Raw genomic sequence first — 25,124 nt, 5'->3', positions numbered from 1 at the left:
CACCCACCGTGATTGGTAGACAGGGAACTTCTATTTTTCAACAAAGTCAGACAGCTAATATACATTTATCGAGCTCTTTATTAGACACAGTATGGTCTTATAAATAAAGTGCCAGACATGTTCTTCTGCTGTTGTCGCACATCTGCCTCAAGGTTCGACATGTTGTGCATTCTGAGATGTTATTCTGCTCACTACTATTGTACAGAGGGGTCATCTGAGTTACCGAAGCCTTTCTGTCAGCAAGAACCAGACCGACCATTCTCAAGTTATTTCAATTCACCTAAAATATTTATGCAAAACAGATAATATAATTTTTTATGAATATTATTGCATTAAAATACAAAATAGGAGCAGTTTCACTAATGTTTTCTGACTTATAAACATGCAGGAGATACATATTTCAAAATATGTTAATAAATACAACATTTACTGAAAACACTGTGTCTGACGCAGAGTTTCCTAATACAGGCTACAGTCTTGTTTTATAATGTCTCTACAGGTGTTTTCACGGTCTATTGAGTGAAATGTATTTTAAAATGTGAGCTAAAGTCCTGATCTAATAAATGACCCAAATTAATGTAAAAAAAAACCAATAATAAATATATAAAACTCCCATAGACTTAACATTGAGAAGGGATCAGTGGGATCATATCTCTGTATCACAAGGTTAAAGAGATTTCAAGTTTGGCACCTTTAATATTACTTGACACACTTTTCAGGCTAGCAAGCAGCCACTAAGAATCAGCTGGGCAACTGCCTATTCACGCCATAGCAACCATCCAGAGCACCCTATAAAAGAATAGCAACACTCAAATCTCAGCACCAGAACGTCTAAAAGAGATGGGGATGGGCTATTTTTGAGTCAGGCTAGCATGCAGCCTGTAATGATAGTAAGTTTATTTCATCTAGTAATGGCAACTTTACCTGAGTTGATGTTGGCACAGTGCAAGGGGTGGAGTCAGTCTATCCAGGATGGCAGTGTATTCATTCAACAAGTTGATTTCCCCGTCAAGTCATATTGTGGATTTATTATTGAACCTATAAAGACAACAAAACACAGTCTTTCCTTGGCAAATGCCTAGCAAACATTAGGTGGGTCAGTCAGCATAGAGACTGATCATAAACCATTGATTCCATTGTTCACAAAGCCACTTAATGATCTCCAGTTGAATATCCAAAGAATGATGATAAAACTGCAATGATATGCTCTGACTGTGTCTTACACACCAGGAAAGCTAATGTACACAGCAGGTACCTTATATCGGGCAGTGGACCTAACAGCATCTCCTAATTAAAAGTTAAAGGAGGACATCCAAGCATATGTGGACATGGACACACAAGCATTACCTGTTGCTGATACGAAGATGCAAATGGTACGCAAACAAACGGAGAAGGATGAAACACTGACACAAGTGAAACGCGTCATAACTAATGGTTGGCCTGACGTAAAACAAGACTGTGGTGCAGAAGTTAAAGAATACTGGAACCGCAGAGGCGAACTGTCTGTGAATGATGGCATGGTATACAAAGGTAATAAAATAGTCATCGCGAAAAGCACAAGACAAGAGATGTTGAAATACATGAAGGGTATCTCGGGATTGAAAAGTGTAAGTAAAGAGCATGAGTGATCACTTGAAAGACCACATCAAAAAGTGGGTGTGGATCTCTTTACATGTCATGGTAAAGACTACCTCTTCATCACTGACTACTTCTCAATGTAATCATAAGTGTGTGTTTTAAGCACAAGAACAGCAGAAAATGTAACCTCATGCATGAAGTCTGTTTACGCTAGACATGGTGTGCCAACTGACGTTTTCACAGACAATGGCTCTCAGTTTGCCAATGCCAGTTTCAGAGCATTTTAAAAGACTGGGATTTTATACACATCATATCCAGTCCACATTTTGGGTGAAGCAAGTCCCCAATTTTGAGTGTGCTTTTCTAGACCAAGTACCTTGTTTCTCTTGCGAGATCTGGTAAGAGTGCAACTGGTATATCACCCACCCTTATCTCAGAGTACTGTCATTTTAACAAGAACGTTATTAACTGTTCTTTTATTTCGATCTAACCGCTTACCTTTTGGAATGGAGACTGCAGAATGCCGGTACCAGTAAAAAACGGTTTCTACTCAAAATGAAAAACATATAGTTTTTAGTCCTTGGTTTCTAAGTCAGTGAGTTAAATGGCACAGGACCATCATGAATATTAGGCTGACAGTTGTATAAGCTGTTTGAGATACTTTGCATGTCTTTCCATGATCAGCACATGCTTCAGTGATCTGAGAGTGTTTATAGTGCTGTGAGTTTAACACTTCCTCACTGAGATCTTCTCTTCATTATAACTGAACCTATAACAACAAGAATGACTTTCATCAGCGTCTGTTTTTGGACACTCACATTGTTTGCTCAAGGTTGGAGTAGTCTTTCATTTTTAAATAGTAGTTAATTTGTTTGTCAAAGATGCATTTGTCAATAAAAAAGTCTTTTTAAATGTTCTTGTGTCTTTAAGGGTGTTTAGGACAGATCACAGTTACTCAGAGTCCTTCAATAACAGCTCAACCAGGACCAGAAGTTCAAATAAACTGTAAAACCAGCAGTAACGTGTACTTGGATATCAACCTCGGCTACCGCTTAAACTGGTACTTACAGAAACCTGGAGAAGCTCCTAAACTTGTTGTTTATCGAGCCAACAAACTGCAGTCTGGAACTCCATCTAGATTCAGTGGCAGTGGATCTAATAGTGATTTCACTCTGACCATCAGTGGAGTCCAGACTGAAGATGCAGGACATTATTACTGTCAGAGTATCCATTACATCGACAGTAAAGATGTGTTCGCACAGTGATAAAGAGTCGTACAAAAACCTCCTTCAGTCAGACTGCAGCTGCTCACACACACACACACACACACACACACACACACACACTCATGTGGTGTAAAAGGAAATAATTAATTTATTAATCACACAAGTATATTTTTTTATGAGATTGATTATTCATGTAATTTATCTTCCACTGTCACCTCCAATTCTTCATCAGATTAAAGTTTTCAGACAGTTTGTTATAAAATCCAAATCAATCCTCGAAATTGACGAATCCCTCCATTCAGCAGAAGTGAAACTGGTGTGTTCCAGTTCAGATCATTTAACCAATCAAACAGTGAATCTGAGAGTGTGAAAATCACATTTGCATTGTCAGTGTGGAATGATTGTGTTTCTCTCAGAATAGATCAGATCTGTCTCCAGTGACCATGTTCAAACCACAAGAGGATTCATTTAGTTTTACCAGTAAATGCGTCTGTTCAGGACTGTTCCTGTGAAAAAGGGGACACACATCAACAGGTTAAGTCAAATGTAACTTCAGAAGCTTTATTGAATGTAACACAAACACATTGAAAGATCACACAGTGAATCGACTCTTTCAGTATTCAGTTGTAAATCACTGGAGCTGCGAGACACTCAGATACGCTCATCTTCAGGAGAAACATCATCATTCAACGCTCTTAACAACGACTCTTGTGGAACGAGACCTGATGAAGATCTCCATCATGAGTTACTCTGCAGACAAACACCTCTGACTCTTCCCAGCATGCTTTGCTGAGGGTCAGGCTACTATTCCTCCTGTAGCGGCCGTCCAGCTCACACTCTGCCCTGGTTAGAACCCCCCCTGTGACCTCTGACCCATCCAGTGTCCAGCTCAGCAGCGCCCCCTGTAGTTAAGAGCTGAGCAGACAGATCAGTGCGGTTGAGTCTCCAAAGATCTGTGTGCAAATTCTCTGACTGATGTGCCCACTGCCCTTTGAGATGACCTCTGACCTTTCCCATCATAGATACTTTATTGATGTTTGCTCAGTTGTCGTGATTATTTATTATCAATTAAAACAGGTTTCAGAGTAATGAATCATTTCACATTTAGATTCACACTTCTTAATTTAGACTCATATGACTAAAGACTGAAGATGTAATGATAAAATGAGGAAATTTTGTCAAGATTACTGTAAAACAACACTGAAACAGCACAAAAAAAACAAGAAAACCATTAATTGTTTATTTATTTCTATGTGTGTGTGTGTGTGTGTGTAATGACCTTTCTTGCTTTTATCAGATTTTCTTCTATTGAAGCACAAGATGCTCTTAAGGCGGGTGCACACTGTACGATTTATAGTAGGCCTTTTTGATAGTTGCTTGTCAGATTGTACGATATGAACACATTGATATCACCATGGCACACTGTGCGACATTATGTCGGACTGCATGATGTTCATCGTAGCCGAATGTGGTCCTAATCGTCGAGATCAGTGAACGTGACTCACGTTACGGGAGTGTTGCAGAATAGAAGCGAAACGTCGAAATTTGCCCACCACAGAGTAGCATTTCTTCTTTCTCTCTGAAAGTCCGAACATCAGCATTTCTATTGCTCCATTACCACTCCACCATGAGAATAGGCTAACATTTACAAGAAAGATGGATTTTGTCAAATAGGCCTATAATAAGCCTGATCACAAATACAGAAAATGACAGATGTTGAGAATGAACGTGAGTGCGGGAGGTAGCCTACAGGAATAATGAAGATTCATTGTGGAAATGAAAAGACTTCTTGTCTGAAAAATGACAAACTTCACCATTCACATTGGAGAAAACAAAAAAGGTGCATTATAGTACGTCTATTTCCTCCTTTAGATAAGAAACCTATCGGCCACGCAAAATGTAGAAAATTCATAAAGGCTGATAATATATCATGCTTGCAAATTCCCTATAGATGATGCACAAACTTAACGTAGATTTCTATTATTGTATCCAACTGCATTTGCTGATTTGCATTAAAACATACCATAAATACTTAACACAATAATTTGCTCAATCTTTCAATTTATTTCATTTATTGTTTATTATTTGTAAATAAAATTGGATTGGCATGAATCTTAAAGAAGTTTACAGATGTTTAAAGTAACTGTATTAAAAGTAAAATATTAGCCTAATTAAAATAATGTCGTAAAGAAAATATGATAAATGTAGAGAAAAAAAAAAAAACATGAAAATGCAATCATTTATTTATTTTCGTTTTGTAGCCTAAGATCTGTATTTATTTAATTCAGGGAATAATGCTTTCATATTTCTTAACATGTTACACTTTTCTCAAAGTATTTTCTGCTTATTTATTTATAAAATCTTTTTATATAAAATGAAAAGAAGAAAAAACATTGAAAGTGCTTGAGTAGAGTGATAACTGGGCACAAATGTTGCTATGGTGGTGCAAACGCGGAGCAGGTTCCTTTCTAAGTGATTTAGGGTGCGAGAGAGGAGCTGAAAATCTCATCTGGCCATCGTAATAGCATTCACAATATACGGCTACGATGCTAAATTTCAGACAATGCCCAAACTTCGTCAGAGGCTGAAGATCATCGCAAAGACTGTGAAAATGTCCCACTGAACGTTGTAAGATCGCCGATTTTGCCCTGCGACGAGAGAAATCCTTTAGGGCTGTCGAAAGTTGTCTCAAACGACAGAATAGTGGCCAAAATTGTACAATGTTCACCCGCCTTCAGACACATTGTCAAATCATCAGATTTTACACAAACATTTGGCGTTCATGTCAGTTTGAGTGCATGCTGTCATTAGTGTATATGTCAGAAACTGTGTTTATCTTTCAATTCACCTCAAATATTTATACAGATAAAAAATGTGAAAACTCATTTTATTTAAAATAGAAACTTTTCTCAATTGTTCTCAGACTTTTGGACTCCACTGTACGACTGTAAGTAAAACTTCTAAATATATTGTTACATTCACTCACTATATTATATGTACTATATGTTTGAGTTCCCTAATTTCACTTCATGATCTTGTTTCATAATGTCTCTGCAGGTGTTTTCATGCTTCATTGAGTGAAGATTATTTATAAAATGTGAGATAAAGTCCTGATCTAACTAATGACACAAATAATATCAATAAATCAGCTTTTAAACAAAGACAGGCAACTTCAAATAATGTAATATTTTATTAGTTTATTGAATTTTGAGAAATCTGAAAGACAAAAGCACACATATACTTGTGTGAATAGAAGTCACTGTTAGTCTCCATGTGAGACATGAGTGAGAAGAGCAGAAGAGAATCCAGAGGATCTACTCAGAACACTGATCTCTCCTCACTTCTCCAGTGACTGACAGCTGCTCTTTCTGTTTGGCCTCACAGCTCACTGTGACCGCCTTCATCCACTCGTCCTGAGAGAGAGTCAGACTGCTGCTCCAGCTGTACAGACCGCCCTTCTCCAGGACCCCAGCACTGCTCTTCTCAGACCTGCTGCTCCCGTCCACCTTCCAGCTCAGGCTCCAGTCTGAGGGAAGCCCTTGTTGGCCACACACATCAGTGTTGCTGTGTTCTTTGTGGAAATCTCTTCACTGGAGGGCGGCAGGACGCTCACTTTAGGACCAGTGATGCCTGACAAATACACAATAGACAACTTCAAAAGAAGAAAAGATTTCTTTCTCCAGATTGAAACTAAATCAATTACATTAGTCAATTATAGATTTTGAAGATCTTTAAAGATATCATTGAAAACTTTCAACATTAAACTGCAAGTTTGTTTCTTCATGTTGATCTGTTCAATCATATAAAGAACAATTTATTTCCCCAAAGACTCTGAATGACCAAAATGATGAAATGATGAATAAAGTTCACATATCTTTATATGTTTGCAGTTTGACTTACACAAAAGTTCAAGAATATTTTCCTTCATATATTTCTCTTTCTACATTCAGAAATAACTATGAAAAGACATTGCCCAACCTCAAGAGAATAGAAAAGAAAATTCTGTACAATGATGAACTTTTAACAGTTCATTTGGTGAAAGAATTCCTCCAGTAAAACTTTATATGTTACATATTACATTAAGAAACATTTCATATTGAAGGAGCATTTTTATGAACTCTTGATAATGTTCGTCATTTAAACACAGAGTCATTTAACATCTCCAAAAACTGAATAACATCTCACTTCTGTACCAGCAACAAATTCACATGTGCTGACAAAGTGTAAATTAAGTGTCTTTAAAGTTCACCTTCATTTCTGGAAAAACAGCCAAATTATTCAATCTAATCAGATATTATTAATAAATAATGAAATATAAATCAAAAAAGTGAGAGAAATCACTGAACTCATATGTGTGTCAGTTCAACATAAAACTGACACATTCCACATTATAAAAACACATAAAACATTAAAATGATGATTTGATGATTTACTTACTGCCAACATCCAGTCTGGTGCCGCTGCCGAAAGTCCACCACAGTGATACAAACTAATAGAACAGCTGCACAAAAACCTCTGAGCCTTCACTAACTGCACTTTAAACACATGATCACAAACACATCTTTACACAACACACATTCAAACATGATTCATTTCATATTGTCATCAACTACTGTTTCAAAAATACAATAAAAACATACATATTACATTCATAATTATATACAACATGTTTATTACAATGTAATAACTCCTCTATAACACATTTGATTTAGTTTGATCTACTGAATGCTCATGAGATTTCCACAATGAACAAAAATCATTAGAATTTCAAGCAATTGTAATTAATAACTAAAAGATAAAGATTGAAATGTATGAATGTAATTTTACATGTAATTGTTTCTTATTTCTGCTGTTCTCCTGTAACGCTCACATTTTCTGCTGAGAGGAAACAGTTTTGAATGTCCCGCCCCTCTGATTAAAGCACAATATCAGACTGTCTGTTAGTCAGGACTGTCAAACCAACATCACTGTTCCTTCAGTTCTCACTCATTCACAGTAAAGATGACAGCACACGCTCTCATTATCTGCTCTCTACTGCTTTTCATTGCTGGTGAGAATCTGTTTCAGTGCATTTCACTAATATAAACTCAATTTAACTGTATGAAGTTTTTTATTGTTATTTCAAGTGTCAAAAAGCTTTTGTGCAATAATTTTTTATTTTATTTTGTGTTTCAGAGTGTAATGGACAGATCACGGTCACTCAGAGTCCCTCAATAACAGCAGCTCAACCAGGACAACAAGTTCAAATAAACTGTAAAACCAGCAGAGATGTCTTCTATCACAGTAGTTATGGACACTACTTGTACTGGTACTTACAGAAACCTGGAGAAGCTCCTAAACTCCTCATATATCGAACCAACAACCTCCAGACTGGAACTCCATCTAGATTCAGTGGCAGTGGATCTAATAGTGATTTCACTCTGACCATCAGTGGAGTCCAGACTGAAGATGAAGGACATTATTACTGTCAGAGTTTACACAGCATCAACAGTAAATGGGTGTTCACACAGTGATAAAGAGTCGTACAAAAACCTCCTTCAGTGAAAGAGGAACTACTGATACAGAAACAGTTTCTCTGAATGTTTCATTATAAATTGATATGGACACAAAGTTTTAGATTTTGATATTTCACACTCAACACTACATATGAAACTGGACGACACATTTTATTATAAAGGTCAATTCAGTCATTTTTGGTTGATGTTTTACTGGCTGATATGACACTAGTCTTAAACTTTACTGACACCTATCCATGTGAATACAGCATCATGCAAACATAAAACATTTGTTTTCACAGATGTCATATTTGAATGTAATTCATCACTTTAAACATTTGACTTGTTTCACCCCCTCAATTGGACAGACTCATATAAAGTGAGAGGTGATGTCACATACATGTTGTTCAGGTATTCAAATAGATTCATCTAGTGCTGGAGTCTCTTGTTTGATGGAGTGTGTGTGTTGATAAAGTGATTTTTCACGAGTGTAAAAAAAAAAAACACATAGCACACAAACTTTTGTGAATTTGAGAGTACATTTTTACATAATCTATGGAATAATAATAATATTAAGTTGACGACAAAAAAGATTGTCAGCCTCAGTCACCATTCACATTCATTGCATCTTCTCCATACAATTTACATTGGTGACTGCTGCCTTTTTTACTTCATTGATTGAGTTATTGATCTTGGAACAGACCACACTCTGATCAGATGCCACAACAGCTGCTCCATCAAAAATTCAACCTGTTGTACCTACAGTAGCAGTGCAGAGAAAAGTCTTCATCTCGTGTTGCAGATGAGCTGGTGCGGTCCATTAGTTTCATAAACTGTATGAAGATGTCACTTAAATAACTTCCTTACTGGCGTACATCATCACTGGGACCCATCATCCAGTCACATGGTTTCTCTTACCACTGCTACGCTGATGACACGCAACTCTACTTGTCTTTCCAGCCCAACGACACCACAGTGACCGTTCGAATCGCTGCCTGTCTGGCAGACATCTCAGCCTGGATGAAGGAACACCACCTTCAACTCAACCCTGCCAAGACCGAACTCCTTGTCTTTCCAGCCAACCCGGCTGTTGAACACAACATCACCGTGCAGCTGGGTCCAACTACAGTTTCGCCTTCCAAAACGGTCAGAAATCTAGGGGTAACCATTGATGATGAGCTAAATTTCACAGACCACATTTCAAAGACCGCAAGATCTTGTAGATTTACACTCTACAATATCAGGAAGATAAGACCCTTCCTCTCTGTACATGCCACACAACTGCTCGTTCAGTCCCTTGTCATAACTAGACTGGACTACTGTAACGCTCTCATTGCAGGCCTTCCTGCATGTGCTATTAGACCTCTCCAAATGATCCAGAATGCAGCAGCACGTCTGGTCTTTAATGAACCTAAGAGAGCACATGTTACACCACTCTTTGTCTCTCTCCACTGGCTGCCGGTTCATGCACGTTTTAAATTCAAGGCCCTGATGCTGGCATATAAAACAGTCACTGGGTCTGCTCCAGCATACCTAAAAACATTTATGCAGAGCTACGTTCCCACCAGAAGCCTGCGGTCGGCTAAGGAACGTCGCCTTGTCGTACCAAAACAAAGAGGCACCAAAACACTTTCCCGGACTTTCAGTTTCATCATACCACGTTGGTGGAATGACCTTCCCAACTCAATCCGTGAAGCTAACTCACTCTCTATCTTCAAAAAACGGCTAAAAACACATCTTTTCCAAAAGCACTTAACCGGTCAATAAAAAAAAAAAAAAAAAAATATATATATATATATATATATTTACATTTCTTGTTGCACTTAAATCTGTTTTGTATACTATTATGATGATAGTGAAACTTTGTAATATGGCACTTTTTGTATCACTGTCTCCCTAAGATGATTCGCTGATGTTCTTCCTCTTTTGTAAGTCGCTTTGGATAAAAGCGTCTGCCAAATGAATAAATGTAAATGTAAAAGTAAATGTACAACTCAATAGAGCAGAAGTGAAACTGGTGTGTTCCAGTTCAGATCATTTAACCAATCAAACAGTGAATCTGAGAGTGTGAGAATCACATTTGCATTGTCAGTGTGGAATGATTGTGTTTCTCTCAGAATAGATCAGATCTGTCTCCAGTGACCATGTTCAAACCACAAGAGGATTCATTTAGTTTTACCAGTAAATGCATCTGTTCAACTATTAACATTAAAAAACATATTAAATGTGTAAATCTTCGCCAAAAGACTTTCTTGATCAAATACATCTAATTTTCTCTGTTAGCAGACACTTTAAGTAGTACATTTTCTTTGTCACAAATGTTTGTTGATCAGAAACTTCATTATTATTTTTGTGTAATGAAACATGCTTTAATCCTGAAGGAAACTGCTGCATCACTGAAATAACACTCACACACACACTCTCACACACACACACACACACTCACGCACACACAGAATGAAGAACATTTAGTTTTTAGTCCCTGCTTCTGACCTTTGACCTCATTCATCATGTTGACCCGTAACAATTTGACCGTTTCATATATTGATGCAGCTCACTCTCATATCTAATTGTGTCATTTGAATCTCCAGAGACCTGTAACATCAGACAAAGACAAAATGTTCGATTGTTCAGATGCAAACTCACAACATAAATAACATCGAACTTAAATAAATAACAATCTAAATGGGGACATACCATAGACACCTATTGTTTTTATATAAGTTTTATATGTATAGCCACACACACACACACACCGTACAGTGAACCAGATGCTGCTAATGAAAAAGTCTTTTATACAAGCTCCATTATCACAGAACTATACGAGTGGTTTGAGGAACCAGATCAGTACATGAATTTGGAGAAACCAGAACCATATCAGACCTTAAAAAAGGCATTTATGAAGAACCACAGAGGTCAACTAGATGAGAAATTGACACAAGCTGATGCTGTAAACAATGTCTCCACAACGGTGTCCACCACAGATCTCCATTAATACTTTCATCCAGAATCTTTTGCTGCATTATATAAAAGTGTTCATGCAGCTCAGAGCTCAAGTTAATTGATTTCAGTTTACGTGAGATTGATATATTTCCGACTATACAGTAAAACAGAAGATAAGTTGACTTGTGTTGTATTGTAATAAAGTCACTGGAGGAAAAATGATGATGAAAGTCAGTTTCCTGTGGAAGAGATCCCCGGTCCATCTGTCCTGAATCAAACAGATGAAGTAGATCAAACTCGTTTCAAGCCAAATGAAGGTGAATCTACAGTTCAGTCCTGTTTTTATTCTATATATGTTCCTTTATCGACTATGTCCTGTTCCTTCTGATTTCAGAATCCACTCTCTTTAAAATATCGGATACAGTAACCAAGCTTGAACAAGAAGTGGGACATTTAAAGCAGGTGGTAGAGCAGCTTTCGGACAAATGCACTGACCTTGAAGGACGTAGTAGAAGACAGAACATCCGCATACTACACGTCAAGGAAGGGCCGAGTCCGAATGAACCCAAGAGACTTTACCGCGCAACTTCTGATGGAGGCTTTATCGCTAGATGATCTGCCACTTGTTGATCGTGGCTCATCGCTTTGCTAAATCGGCCCGGGATGATGAACCACCGCGGGCTTTCGTTCTTTGGCTACACTACACTCACGAAATGGTAGAAATTTTGCAGAAGGCGGCCAAGATGCAGCAAGTCACTTTCAAGGGGCAAAGAATCAACATATTCCCGGATTACCCTCCAGCAATTGTAAAACGCCACGCGCTTTTCATACGAGCAAGGGAACTGCTGAGGGACAAACTTGGTGTCAAGTACGGTCTACAGTATCCAGCAAAATTAAGGATCTCATTCAATGGCAAGGAACATTATTTCACGGATCCAGATAAGGCCGTCATGTTCGCAGAAAACTGCTTTGGATCCGGGTGATTGTTTTAAAGATGTCACGCATCTGAGATAGGCCTAAGTGCCAACAATACAACACTTTGAGTGTAATTATTTTGTTATGATAAGTGTAAAATTTCCATAACCACGACCAGTTACGTATCTGTTCCTTTCTTTCCTTTTGATTTTTCTATATATTCTGAGATGTTCTTCTGAAATTCTCTACTGTGGATCGGTGTTGATTATTGTTTGAAGGTCAACGAATAAGATATTTATGTTAGAAATGACATTTTTCACTCATCACTGTTCTGATTCTAATTTGTTAATTTTCAGTTTACCTTGTCTCGCCGCTGGTTCTAATTGTCGGTCAGATGACGAGGTTGTTATTTAAGTTGGTGGGAGGGGACCTGTTTAAGATACTTCAAAGTGTTAATATGTGTGGTGATAACGATATATTAAGTCCCTAATGATGCAGAGTAATGCTGTAACATCAGGTAACAGACAAGGGCTTGTTTTTGCTTCATGGAATGTGAAAGGTCTAAATCACCCTGTTAAAAGTAGTAAAGTACTATCACACTTGAAATCACTCGCTGCAGATGTAATATTTTTGCAGGAAACACACTTAAATCTGGATTCCAAGGATAAGTTGAAATGCAGGTGGATAGGAAATATATTTCAGTCCAATTTCTCGGTTAAAGCTCGTGAGGTAGCTATTCTAATATGAAAAGGTGTGACATTTAAACTTGAAACCCTAAAAACAGATAAAGAGGGTCGGTGTATTATCTTGTCTGGTGAGATACATTACTTTAGTGAATGTCTACGCCCCGAATTATGACGACCCAGATTTTTTCAAGAAAGTGTTGGCTCTTATCCCAAATATGTCTCAAACTAATCTCATCATGGGGGGACTTTAATTGTGCCCTAGATGTGTATTTGGACAGGTCATCTTCTAAAAGAGCCCCTCACTGTAATTCAAGGAACTTTTTAAATGCATTTATTAATAACTCTAATTTAGTGGATATATGGAGACTTTTTCACCCCACTGAGAGAGATTATACCTTTCACTCACAAGTTCATAATGTATATACACGCATTGATTACTTTCTGGTAGAAAACTAATTAATTTCCAATGTCTTGAATAATAAGATCCATGATATACTAATTTCAGATCATGCTCCTGTCACATTTGAACTTCTCCTTAATAATCTTCACGTCCTGTATGGAGAATGGATCCTCACCTTGTCAATGATCCTAAATTTTACAAGTTCATGCTTACACAATTGGAAATATTTTTGGAGAAAAATGACACCCCTGAAGTTTCACCAGGACTACTTTGGGATGCACTGAAAGCCTTTTTAAGAGGATGTGTTATCTCATATCAGGGGTCCAGAAATAAACTGCATAAAGCAAAACCTTTAGAGTTAGGGAAACAAATTCATCAATTAGATAAGGAAAATGCACAAAATCCCTCATTAGAAACTTACAAATAAATTCTACAGTTAAGATATGAGTACAATAATATAGTTTCATATAAATTAAGTAAATCATTCCTCTTCATCAAACAGAAATGTTTTGAATTCGGAGAAAAGCCACATAAATTGCTTGCGAGGCAGTTACGTAAATTAGAAAGTGATAAAATCAAGACAAAGCATGGAGCACAATGTATTTCATCCAAGGATATAAACAACTGCTTTATGGAATTCTATTCAATTCTATACTCCTCAGACCCCTGTATTGACTTACAGGCTATGGATAAGTTTCTAAATAAATGTAACCTTCCCTCTCTTACTCAGGATGAGCGTGATTCCCTTAATAAGGATATATCTTTAGGAGAGTTAAAAGGCACAATAGATTCCTTAAAGAGTGGTAAAACTCCAGGCCCAGATGGCTTGCCCTCTGAATTATATATAATGTTGTGATTCCCTCTCCCTTACCTGCTCAGAACATTTGAGGAGGCATCAGTAAATGGACTGCCACTGAGATTCAATGAAGCAATCATAACTGTTCTCCCAAAAAAGGTAAAAATACAGAGGAGGTTGAAGGATACAGACCGATTTCTCTTCTTAATGTCGATCAGAAAATACTGTCAAAAACACTCGCAAATAGACTTGGTAGATTAATCAGTGGTCTAATTCATCCCGATCAGAACGGTTTTATTCCAGGCAGAAATGTCTCACATAAGACTAGGCGTCTTTTTAATATAATGCACCACCCCAAAACTATTCAAGACAATCTGGTGATAATCTCTCTCGATGCTGAGAAAGCCTTTGACCGAGTGGAATGGCACTATCTTTACGCAGTGTTAGAAAAATTTGATATAGGTGATACATTTATAGATTGGATTAAGATTTTGTATAAAAGTCCTACAGCACAGGTATTAACCAATAATACTTTGTCTGGTCCCTTTAATCTTCAAAGAGGGACCAGGCAAGGTTGTCCCCTTTCTCCTGTTTTATTGGTGTTGACTGTGGAACCTCTTGCTCAATCCATTCGTTCTGACCCTTCTATTCACGGCTTTAACACCTTAAATGCAGCCAATAAAATATCTTTATATGCAGATGATATTCTGCTATATATTACCAAACCCCATGTGTGTGTGCCGGTTATTCTGGACACTATAAATGTTTTCGGGAGTTTTTCGGGGTTTAAAATTAACCTAAATAAAAGTGAGCTTATGCCTATTGGACTAAAAGATTTGTCTCATGATACAATCTTCTCCATTTAAAGTTTCGATGGAAAAATTTACTTATCTTGGAATTGTTGTTACCATTAAATATTCCTCGCTCTTAAAGGCCAACTTTACCCCAGGGTTTCCGCAGCACTTTGAAACTAAGGCGTCGCCTAAGCAACACACACCTGCCGCCTTAACTACGTCGTCAAAAAAATATATATGAGCTGATATTCGCCGTGTTACTCTGTCCTGTTTTCTCCCTTTCCATCTTTAATATGTGATAAGCCTTCGTGTTCGCTTCAGTCTTGTTATCAGCGCGTTCTTCCGCAGTGGCGCCGAGCGTGTGTGTGTGTGTGTGTGTGTGTGTTCATCTGGGCCTCATTGGTCTGTCACTGCTCATCAATGTCAGAATATTTGAGATGACCAATCAAATCAAAGTAGGCGGGCTTTATGTTCACAGCGTGAATTTTAGCAGAGCGACTCGACAGTAAAGGAGCGACTCGACGCGCTTCAGTTTACGGTCGGTCAAGTGCGAGATAAGATGTAAGTTGCTAAACTAAACATTTGCTATTTGACTGTTTTTTTAGGTCATAAATGTTAAACGAATCACAAAAATAATCAGGCAAATTAATAAACTTTTTGTCTATTTTCGCCATTTTGAACTGAAAATAGACCACTATGTGACGTGACTGATGTAATGTAGCCTAATAATTAATTTACTGTCATTGTGAGGGAACAAGACACATTAACAAGGGTACCCGCAGGATCTTAAAAGCATTGAAAAATAATCTCAAATTAAGGCCTTAAAAGCCTTGGATTTCGTTACAAAGGTATTATATATTTTTTGCCTTTACTAGGATTAAGTTCATACCATAACAAAATTAACTGTTACTAATGCAGGCTAATTAAAAATTCATGCAACGTTGAGTGCATCCCGCACTCCACGTCATAGCAGAAAGCGTAAGCGTCTGCACCGTTACTATGGTTACTAGGCAAGTGAATTGTAGAACAAGATAGTAGCCAAGCGTAGTTTGTCGCCTGAAGTGGGAACGTTTCAGTTTAATGCCAGAATTCAATCATTTAAACCCCAAATCAGAGCTTTTCTGTTAAAAGAACATGTTTTCTACCCGGTCTTTTTCAATAGTATCTGGCAATCATGCTTGCGCGCTCTCTAACGCAAGAAGCGCGGATGATCTGAAAACACAGACGAGCTGGAGTTCAGCAATCTTCATTTGAGATTGTCAACTTAAATTGAAGTGTCATTCAGTCGGCCTGTGTTCTGTCACGAACGCTTGCGCTGTTTGTGCTGAACAAAATGCAGGCTGATATCCCAGCAGTGTTTTTAATGTTGATGCAATGTTTCCCGAATATCCACACGATTTCAAATGTGACATTGATTTTATACAACAGTTAAAAAACAAAAGGGTAACATTAAGTGATTTACTACATTTAAAACCGTATAGTCAGGCTTATTGCTCTATTTTGCAATGAAATCTGTGGCTTTGAACGAATCGTGAGATTCAATAAATGACTCGATGACTCACACATAAAGACAATGAGTTACCGCCACCTACTGGCGATTTTAATATACTTTTATATAATATTTTTTATTATATAAAAGTATATTATTTATATATATTTATATTTATATAATACTTTTATTAATATTAAACGATTTTAACATTGCCTATTTATTGAACATTGTTTTATTTAAGGCATTATTTATTTTTTTAAAGGTATTACAAAGGTAAAAAATGAAATGGGAAAATTGATTAAAGGGAGCAAATATTGTCCCTTAATTGAAAAGGTGTGACTGCAGTCTAAGTGGAAGAGGGGTACGGAACTCTAAAAAATTGGAGAACCACGGAACTAAGGAAAAGGGATATGTAGAATTGCACAAGTGCCAAATACACCCCCCGCCTTAACTAACACATTTTCTGCGGGAAACCCTGTACCCCTTTAATTTCCAAATTGCAAGCGAATATTCAATTCTGGAGAGCACTTCCGATTTCTCTGTTTGGCAGAATAAACGCAATTAAAATTATATTTTTACCACAGATATTATATCTTTTGGCTCCAAATAATTTGTGATCAGTGTTATCCCTATAATCCGGGAGCAGTGATTCTCTCTGCTGTAACTCTGAATCCTTCTATCTTTAATAGTAATATAATAATTGGAAATATACGTTGGATCTGGAAACAGATAAAAGAACATTTCAAGATAAAGTCCCTTTCATTTCTAACTCCTATTAATAGGAATCCATCATTTACGCCATCAAGATTAGATGGGACCTTTATGCAATGGGAAGAATTGGGTATACGTACTATAGGAGATCTTTTCTATGATGGGGTTCTGGCATCTTTTAGTCAACTGCAACAGAAATTTTAATTTCCACAGAGTCATTTTTTAGATTTCTGCAGATTAGGAATTATATACGTGCTCATACATCTTCATTGGATACTACATCACCCTCAATTATTGATAAATGTCTTGATCAGTGTAAAGGAAGTAAAAAGTCATTATTGATTATATAAAACTTGCTGCAGTCCTTTAACTCTCCCTCTACAAGATTTCTTAAGGAGGACTGGGAGAAAGAACTAGGAGTTTAAAAGATATTAATGAACATTCTATTCCAGACACTGCCTTATTCAGTTTAAGGTCATTCACAGACTGCATTATTCAAAAAAGAAACTGCATAGAATTTTCCAAAGTGTTTCGCCTCTTTGTGACAAATGTAGTTCAGTAGATGCTGATTTAGCCCATAGTTTTGTTTTTTGTTTCAAGATACAGAGTTATTGGAATGGAATTTTTGATGTGCTTTCAGAAATGTTTAGGGTGCAAATGCAGCCGGACCCGGCACTCATCATTCTGGGACTTTCTGAACATATGGATCCATTGTCAGGAGCACAGCACAAACTGCTTGCATCTAGTTTAATTACAGCCAAGAAGTTACTCCTGTTGTTCTGGAAGAAAAAGGAGGCTCCTACTGTCAAGTTATGGCTTGGAGAGATGTCTTCTACTTTACATTTGGAACAAATTAGATACTGTTTGAAGGGAAAATTTGAGTTTTCAAAAAGTGTTTCTCCCCTTTTGCTGTTCTTTTTCCTTTCTACCCACTTTTTCAATATCACACTCATTCCTTCAACACACAAGAACACACAGCATCATTTCACATCCACACACAAACTCTCCTTTTTTCTATTCTGGAGAGCCACAAACTGAGAGTTTTTAAAAGCCTCACAGTAACCTGCAACACCTGTGCTCACTAATTATCTCCCCACACACCAAATTAACCCGTTAGTGAATTAGTGAAATCCCCAAAACCAACAGGAGGGGAGAAAGAGTGAGAAAATGTCTTCTAACACAAAACATTACATTATTGTCCATTGCATGTTTTTACACTCAACATTTTATGGTGTGTTGCAGACGACTTGGATCTTGGGATTTTCCCACTTCCGACTTGAATAATGCTGCCTTCAAGTGGACCTGGGAAGCTCGCTCATTCCTCTGAGTTGGGCATCCGTTAGTACGACATGACACGCATTAAAGTGGGAAACTAAATTAGAAGCTGAACTCAACAAATACACAATGAGCGGCGGCAAAAGCTTGTTTTCTGTTGTACTGGTGAATAAACATCACTCATACACAACTTGTTGATAATGAATGATATCTAACAAATAATTTGTTAATTTGCTTAAAACAAAACACAAATGGTGAGTCACTAGTTCACTGTCATATACAACTAAATAATATTTTGTAATAAAGTGCAGAAGTTGAAATAATTTAGCAAAATCATTAATTTCCATCATCTTTCCTGCTCGACACGCTCCTTCCAAAGTCCCAACTTCGGCATTCAGGCATAATCTAGAATTCGAAGTTTCCCACTCGTAAGTACGACATCGCTGGTCATTCATGTGCTCGAACTAAATAATTACGATACTTCGATTCCACTTTGGCACAGTTTCGACTTGTGAACTCGGGAAAAATGTATCAACACCGACGTCAGCAAGTAGCGTCATTTGACGTCATTTCCAAGATGGCGCGACCTCCAAGCATAATCCGGAGCGGGTTTAACAATAAAAACAAACTTTTGAGTATTTTAACTGCAGGAAATGTCTGTATATGCAATATACAATAAATATACAAGAGGGTGCTAAGAAGAATGCTAGCTAGCAGCTGGAAGACTGCGCATGTGTTTATGAATTTGGCATGTGTTCATGTGACCGTGACGTGTGATTGACCGAAACGAGGTCAGAAGTGAGAAACTTCAACTCAGATGTTCAGCATTCATTTCTCACATTAGATTGATTGATCAGGTCTGGACTCCACTGCACATCTGAGTGATGTCACTTCCTGATGCACTTCTTCTGATCTGAAAGTGGGAGCCTGAAACCTGCAAATTTCCAAGTGATAATGAAGTTTTCTTCATTTCACAACATCAGTAAAATGTTAAGCAGATGAAATTGACACATAAATTTGTCCTGATTCCTCTGTTTATTTCACTGAACCATCGGTCACTATGATATATCTTAATACTTTTATCCCTACGGTTGTTGTATTCACATGTTACAATGGCTGCTTCTGGAAGATAAGGCATCTTCCTCTGCCCAGTCAGTCAAGAGTCACTTTCATACATACAACCTCTGGAATATGAATGACATTTCTCGTTTAGAGGTCATGTGTGAATAGGACACATTGGGAATTAGCAGTTATTCAGCTCTGGCAATTTCCCAGATTGAGAAGTTTAAACATCACCGAAAGATAACGCTTTCTGCTATATGTGAACAAAACAGTAATAGTAGTTTTTGTTTTTTATTAAACGTGCAAGGGCATCTAAGCATTTTCACTAGTAGACTACAAACTTGTTAAATGAGAGACGGACATCTCTGGATTCACATGTTCGATAAAGAGTCGCTTCACACAATCCTATAAAGCAAAGATCATTAAGTTCATATCAAACAGTTCTTCTTGCAGCCGCTGGACAGTCGTGTTCATCTCTTTCTTTCAGAGCGGCTTCAGCCTGTTTTTTCTGAGCAGTCGTGTCACTCGCTTCTGTCACGATCCCTTGTTGTCTGCCCCGTGTTTTCTGTTTCACTCAGCACGCCACACTCCATGTCACGCTCCTTGTGATCCGGCCCGTGTTTTCACCAGTCGTTGTCTAAGAAAACTACACTTCCCATCTTTCCTTGCCCTCACCACCTGCCAGCACTCACTCATTGTTTTCACCTGCTTATCGCTTAGTTCCATCACCTCGTGTATTTAAACCCTGTTTGATTTCCTTTCCCTTGTCGATCGTTCAATGTTCACGCTTCATGTTGTTGCTTCCCTGGCCGTTGTCGGCTGTGTCATTCGTGTTTGTGTCAACCCATGTTCACCGGTGTATTAGTTTAGTTTAGTTTCGTTTCTCCCATCGTGGACTTTTCTTTGTTCCAGAGTCTGTTTATTTTTGTCCTTACAATAAAACCGCGTTTGGATCCAGCACCTCTCGGCTGTCTTGTCCTGCTTCCACACCAGTCGTAACAGTTTCTCTCAGACATGATGTTTCTTTTCCATTCGGCCACCAGCTGATTTTTATTCTGCATTCTACCGAAAGGAGAGTGTTTGTGCCGTTTAAAATCAGGTAGAACAGACCAAGAATAAAATAAAATGTTAAGAATTGAAAACAAAATAAAATTGACTCAAGCTGTGTCCCAAATGACACACTATGCACTTACAAAATGTAGTATGCTCTCAGCCGTGTAGTGTATCAGTTTTTAAAGTGCAGAATCGTCCTAATTGGAACATTTAAAGTTTTTCACTCCACAGAAGCTGCTCAGCCATTTAACAGCTGACGGAAGTGATGTTTCAAACTCAAGCTGCTGTGTTGCCGCTAGATTTACTGAACTATCCACCCTCAGTTCAACACTTATACCTCAATAATATACAGTAGCTTCTAGCTTGTTTGGTGCCCTTACGAAACCCACTTCAACACTGGGGTTGGGGGCTGTTGGGTGTTGGGGGGTTGCCACCACCTCTTGGTTTCAAAACTCTCTTCTATTGACAAATTCATCCAGATCTGACAAGAGCCCTTAAAGTGATAGTTGTGAAATGTATTTTAACAATCTAAACGTTTGTTTTATTCAGTTTTCCCACTAATCACTAGAATGGTCATAACATATAAACAATAGATTATATTTCTAATCTGTCTGCTGCTCTATATTGCCCACAAAATTATGTTTATTTCACACACTCTATGTTTTCCTCTAGCTTGTAATTAAAATGGAGTTGTCTGATGAAGTATGGAGGCCGGAGAAGATTTGTGTGAAATCTTATTGATAAAGGATAATTAGCCTTAAATAATAATACATATATGTATATCATGTGTGTGATGTGATATGAATATGAATATAATATGAATTTGGATATGAATACCATATTCTGGCACAGAATTGCATTTTTGAATTTTGGACTCAGGCTGGAAAGGGTTAATTCACCACAAATATTCAAGCAGATGATGCAATTTGAAAACTCATTTTATTTAAAATAGAAACTTTTCTCAATTGTTCTCAGACTTTTGGACTCCACTGTACGACTGTAAGTAGAACTTCTTAATATATTGTTACATTTACTCACTATATTATATGTACTATATGTTTGACTTCCTAATTTGACTTCATGATCTTGTTTCATAATGTCTCTGCAGGTGTTTTCATGCTTCATTGAATGAAGATTATTTATAAAATGTGAGATAATGTCCTGATCTAACTAATGACACAAATAATATCAATAAATCAACTTTTAAACAAAGACAGGAAACTTCAATAATGTAATATTTTATTAGTTTATTGAATTTTGACAAGAGAAATCTGAAAGACAAAAGCACACATATACTTGTGTGAATAGAAGTCACTGTTAGTCTCCATGTGAGACATGAGTGAGAAGAGCAGAAGAGAATCCAGAGGATCTACTCAGAACACTGATCTCTCCTCACTTCTCCAGTGACTGACAGCTGCTCTTTCTGTTTGGCCTCACAGCTCACTGTGACCGCCTTCATCCACTCGTCCTGAGAGAGAGTCAGACTGCTGCTCCAGCTGTACAGACCGCCCTTCTCCAGGACCCCAGCACTGCTCTTCTCAGACCTGCTGCTCCCGTCCACCTTCCAGCTCAGGCTCCAGTCTGAGGGGAAGCCCTTGTTGGCCACACACATCAGTGTTGCTGTGTTCTTTGTGGAAATCTCTTCACTGGAGGGCGGCAGGACACTCACTTTAGGACGAGTGATGCCTGACAAATACACAATAGACAACTTCAAAAGAAGAAAAGATTTCTTTCTCCAGATTGAAACTAAATCAATTACATTAGTCAATTATATATTTTGAAGATCTTTAAAGATATCATTGAAAACTTTCAACATTAAACTGCAAGTTTGTTTCTTCATGTTGATCTGTTCAATCATATAAAGAACAATTTATTTCCCCAAAGACTCTGAATGACCAAAATGATGAAATGATGAATAAAGTTCACATATCTTTATATGTTTGCAGTTTGACTTACACAAAAGTTGAAGAATATTTTCCTTCATAAATTTCTCTTTCTACATTCAGAAATAACTATGAAAAGACATTGCCCAACCTCAAGAGAATAGAAAAGAAAATTCTGTACAATGATGAACTTTTAACAGTTCATTTGGTGAAAGAATTCCTCCAGTAAAACTTTATATGTTACATATTACATTAAGAAACATTTCATATTGAAGGAGCATTTTTATGAACTCTTGATAATGTTCGTCATTTAAACACAGAGTCATTTAACATCTCCAAAAACTGAATAACATCTCACTTCTGTACCAGCAACAAATTCACATGTGCTGACAAAGTGTAAATTAAGTGTCTTTAAAGTTCACCTTCATTTCTGGAAAAACAGCCAAATTATTTAATCTGTCTAATCAGATATTATTAATAAATAATGAAATATAAATCAAAAAAGTGAGAGAAATCACTGAACTCATATGTGTGTCAATTCAACATAAAACTGACACATTCCACATTATAAAAACACATAAAACATTAAAATGATGATTTGATGATTTACTTACTGCCAACATCCAGTCTGGTGCCGCTGCCGAAAGTCCACCACAGTGATACAAACTAATAGAACAGCTGCACAAAAACCTCTGAGCGCTTCACTAACTGCACTTTAAACACATGATCACAAACACATCTTTACACAACACACATTCAAACATGATTCATTTCATATTGTCATCAACTACTGTTTCAAAAATACAATAAAAACATTCATATTACATTCATAATTATATACAACATGTTTATTACAATGTAATAACTCCTCTATAACACATTTGATTTAGTTTGATCTACTGAATGCTCATGAGATTTCCACAATGAACAAAAATCATTCGAATTTCATCCAATTGTAATTAATAACTAAAAGATAAAGATTGAAATGTACTGAATGTAATTTGACATGTAATTGTTTCTTATTTCTGCTGTTCTCCTGTAACGCTCACATTTTCTGCTGAGAGGAAACAGTTTTGAATGTCCGCCCCTCTGATTAAAGCACAATATCAGACTGTCTGTTAGTCAGGACTGTCAAACCAACATCACTGTTCCTTCAGTTCTCACTCATTCACAGTAAAGATGACAGCACACGCTCTCATTATCTGCTCTCTACTGCTTTTCATTGCTGGTGAGAATCTGTTTCAGTGCATTTCACTAATATAAACTCAATTTAACTGTAGAAAGTTTTTTTATTGTTATTTCAAGTGTCAAAAAGCTCTTGTGAAATAATATTTTATTTTATTTTCTGTTTCAGAGTGTAATGGACAGATCACGGTCACTCAGATTCCCTCAATAACAGCTCAACCAGGACAACAAGTTCAAATAAACTGTAAAACCAGCAGTGGAGTGTATAATGGTGATTTTTTAGCCTGGTACTTACAGAAACCTGGAGAAGCTCCTAAACTCCTCATATATCGAACCAACACCCTTCAGTCTGGAACTTCATCTAGATTCAGTGGCAGTGGATCTAATAGTGATTTCACTCTGACCATCAGTGGAGTCCAGACTGAAGATGCAGGACATTATTACTGTCAGAGTTATCACAGTGGTGGTGTGTTCACACAGTGATAAAGAGTCGTACAAAAACCTCCTTCAGTGAAAGAGGAACTACTGATACAGAAACAGTTTCTCTGAATGTTTCATTATAAATTGACATGGACACAAAGTTTTAGATTTTGATATTTCACACTCAACACTACATATGAAACTGGACGACACATTTTATTATAAAGGTCAATTCAGTCATTTTTGGTTGATGTTTTACTGGCTGATATGACACTAGTCTTAAACTTTACTGACACCTATCCATGTGAATACAGCATCATGCAAACATAAAACATTTGTTTTCACAGATGTCATATTTGAATGTAATTCATCACTTTAAACATTTGACTTGTTTCACCCCCTCAATTGGACAGACTCATATAAAGTGAGAGGTGATGTCACATACATGTTGTTCAGGTATTCAAATAGATTCATCTAGTGCTGGAGTCTCTTGTTTGATGGAGTGTGTGTGTTGATAAAGTGATTTTTCACGAGTGTTTTTAAGACAAGACTTGAGGAGAGTCGAGAGCACAGATATCAAAACTAACTCTAATAGAGAGACAATTCTTCTTCAAGACACTCGACTCCTCATTTCTGAAAATGGAAAAACACATCCAACAGAATAAAGAAGAGTCTCCTCCCTCTTTCTTTCTATTCTTCTTCTTTTTAACACAAAATCACACACTTTCCTTCAATACACTCAGTCACACAGCACAATTTCACTCAATGTCAAAGAACTACAATTCAGTTCACAGTCAAACACTTCTTCCTCTCTCCATGGAAAGACACAAACTGAAGTCTCTCAGTAATCTGTATCATCTGCCTCCACTAATTAACCTCATAATGAAGCTCATTAGTGGCTTGAACATCTCAAACAACACCAGCAGAGAGAGACAAAGTAAAGTAGTATTGATGTTGAATAGTTGGGTTGTATTAGTTGTTTTGATGTTTTTTTGATGTTGTTTAGTTAGAAAAAGAATATGCTGGGTTCACACATTTTGACTACAGTGTTGTTTTGAGCAGTAATGAGTTAGTAGAAAATGTATTTAAAGGTTCAGTATGTAAGATTCAGAAACACTTGTTATTAATGACACTTGTGGCCGTTCAGTGAACTGCAGCAGCGACCTGTTGCTCGTGCTCGTGCACACACTCCATAGGGACGCGAGCATCG

General features: G+C 37.2%; 1 pseudogene and 5 gene segments (V, D, J or C); 3 read left to right on the top strand and 3 right to left on the bottom strand.

Annotated features, from left to right (window-relative positions):
• The window catches only part of LOC127634599 (immunoglobulin kappa constant-like), a 49,247-nt gene extending 26,277 nt beyond the window's left edge, over nt 1–22,970 (bottom strand). The window contains exon 1 of the C gene segment in view: nt 22,924–22,970.
• Nucleotides 1–25,124, bottom strand: part of LOC127634596 (immunoglobulin kappa constant-like) — an 82,302-nt gene that overhangs the window by 51,643 nt on the left and 5,535 nt on the right.
• LOC127634073 (immunoglobulin kappa variable 1-39-like) lies at nt 2,341–2,843 on the top strand. The segment is given in 2 exon segments: nt 2,341–2,410; nt 2,509–2,843. Coding segments are annotated over 2 exon segments (384 nt in total).
• Nucleotides 5,997–7,769, bottom strand: LOC127634572 (Ig lambda chain C region-like; annotated as a pseudogene).
• On the top strand, nt 7,681–8,657 carry LOC127634591 (immunoglobulin kappa variable 4-1-like). The segment is given in 2 exon segments: nt 7,681–7,854; nt 7,980–8,657. Coding segments are annotated over 2 exon segments (387 nt in total).
• On the top strand, nt 23,461–24,482 carry LOC127634595 (Ig kappa chain V region 3381-like). The segment is given in 2 exon segments: nt 23,461–23,537; nt 23,664–24,482. Coding segments are annotated over 2 exon segments (363 nt in total).

Source organism: Xyrauchen texanus, chromosome 41 (assembly GCF_025860055.1).
Source record: "Xyrauchen texanus isolate HMW12.3.18 chromosome 41, RBS_HiC_50CHRs, whole genome shotgun sequence".
Classification (NCBI taxonomy): Eukaryota; Metazoa; Chordata; class Actinopteri; order Cypriniformes; family Catostomidae; genus Xyrauchen; species Xyrauchen texanus.
Note: the sequence above shows the minus strand (reverse complement) of the source record. Positions and strands in the feature narration are given on the sequence as shown.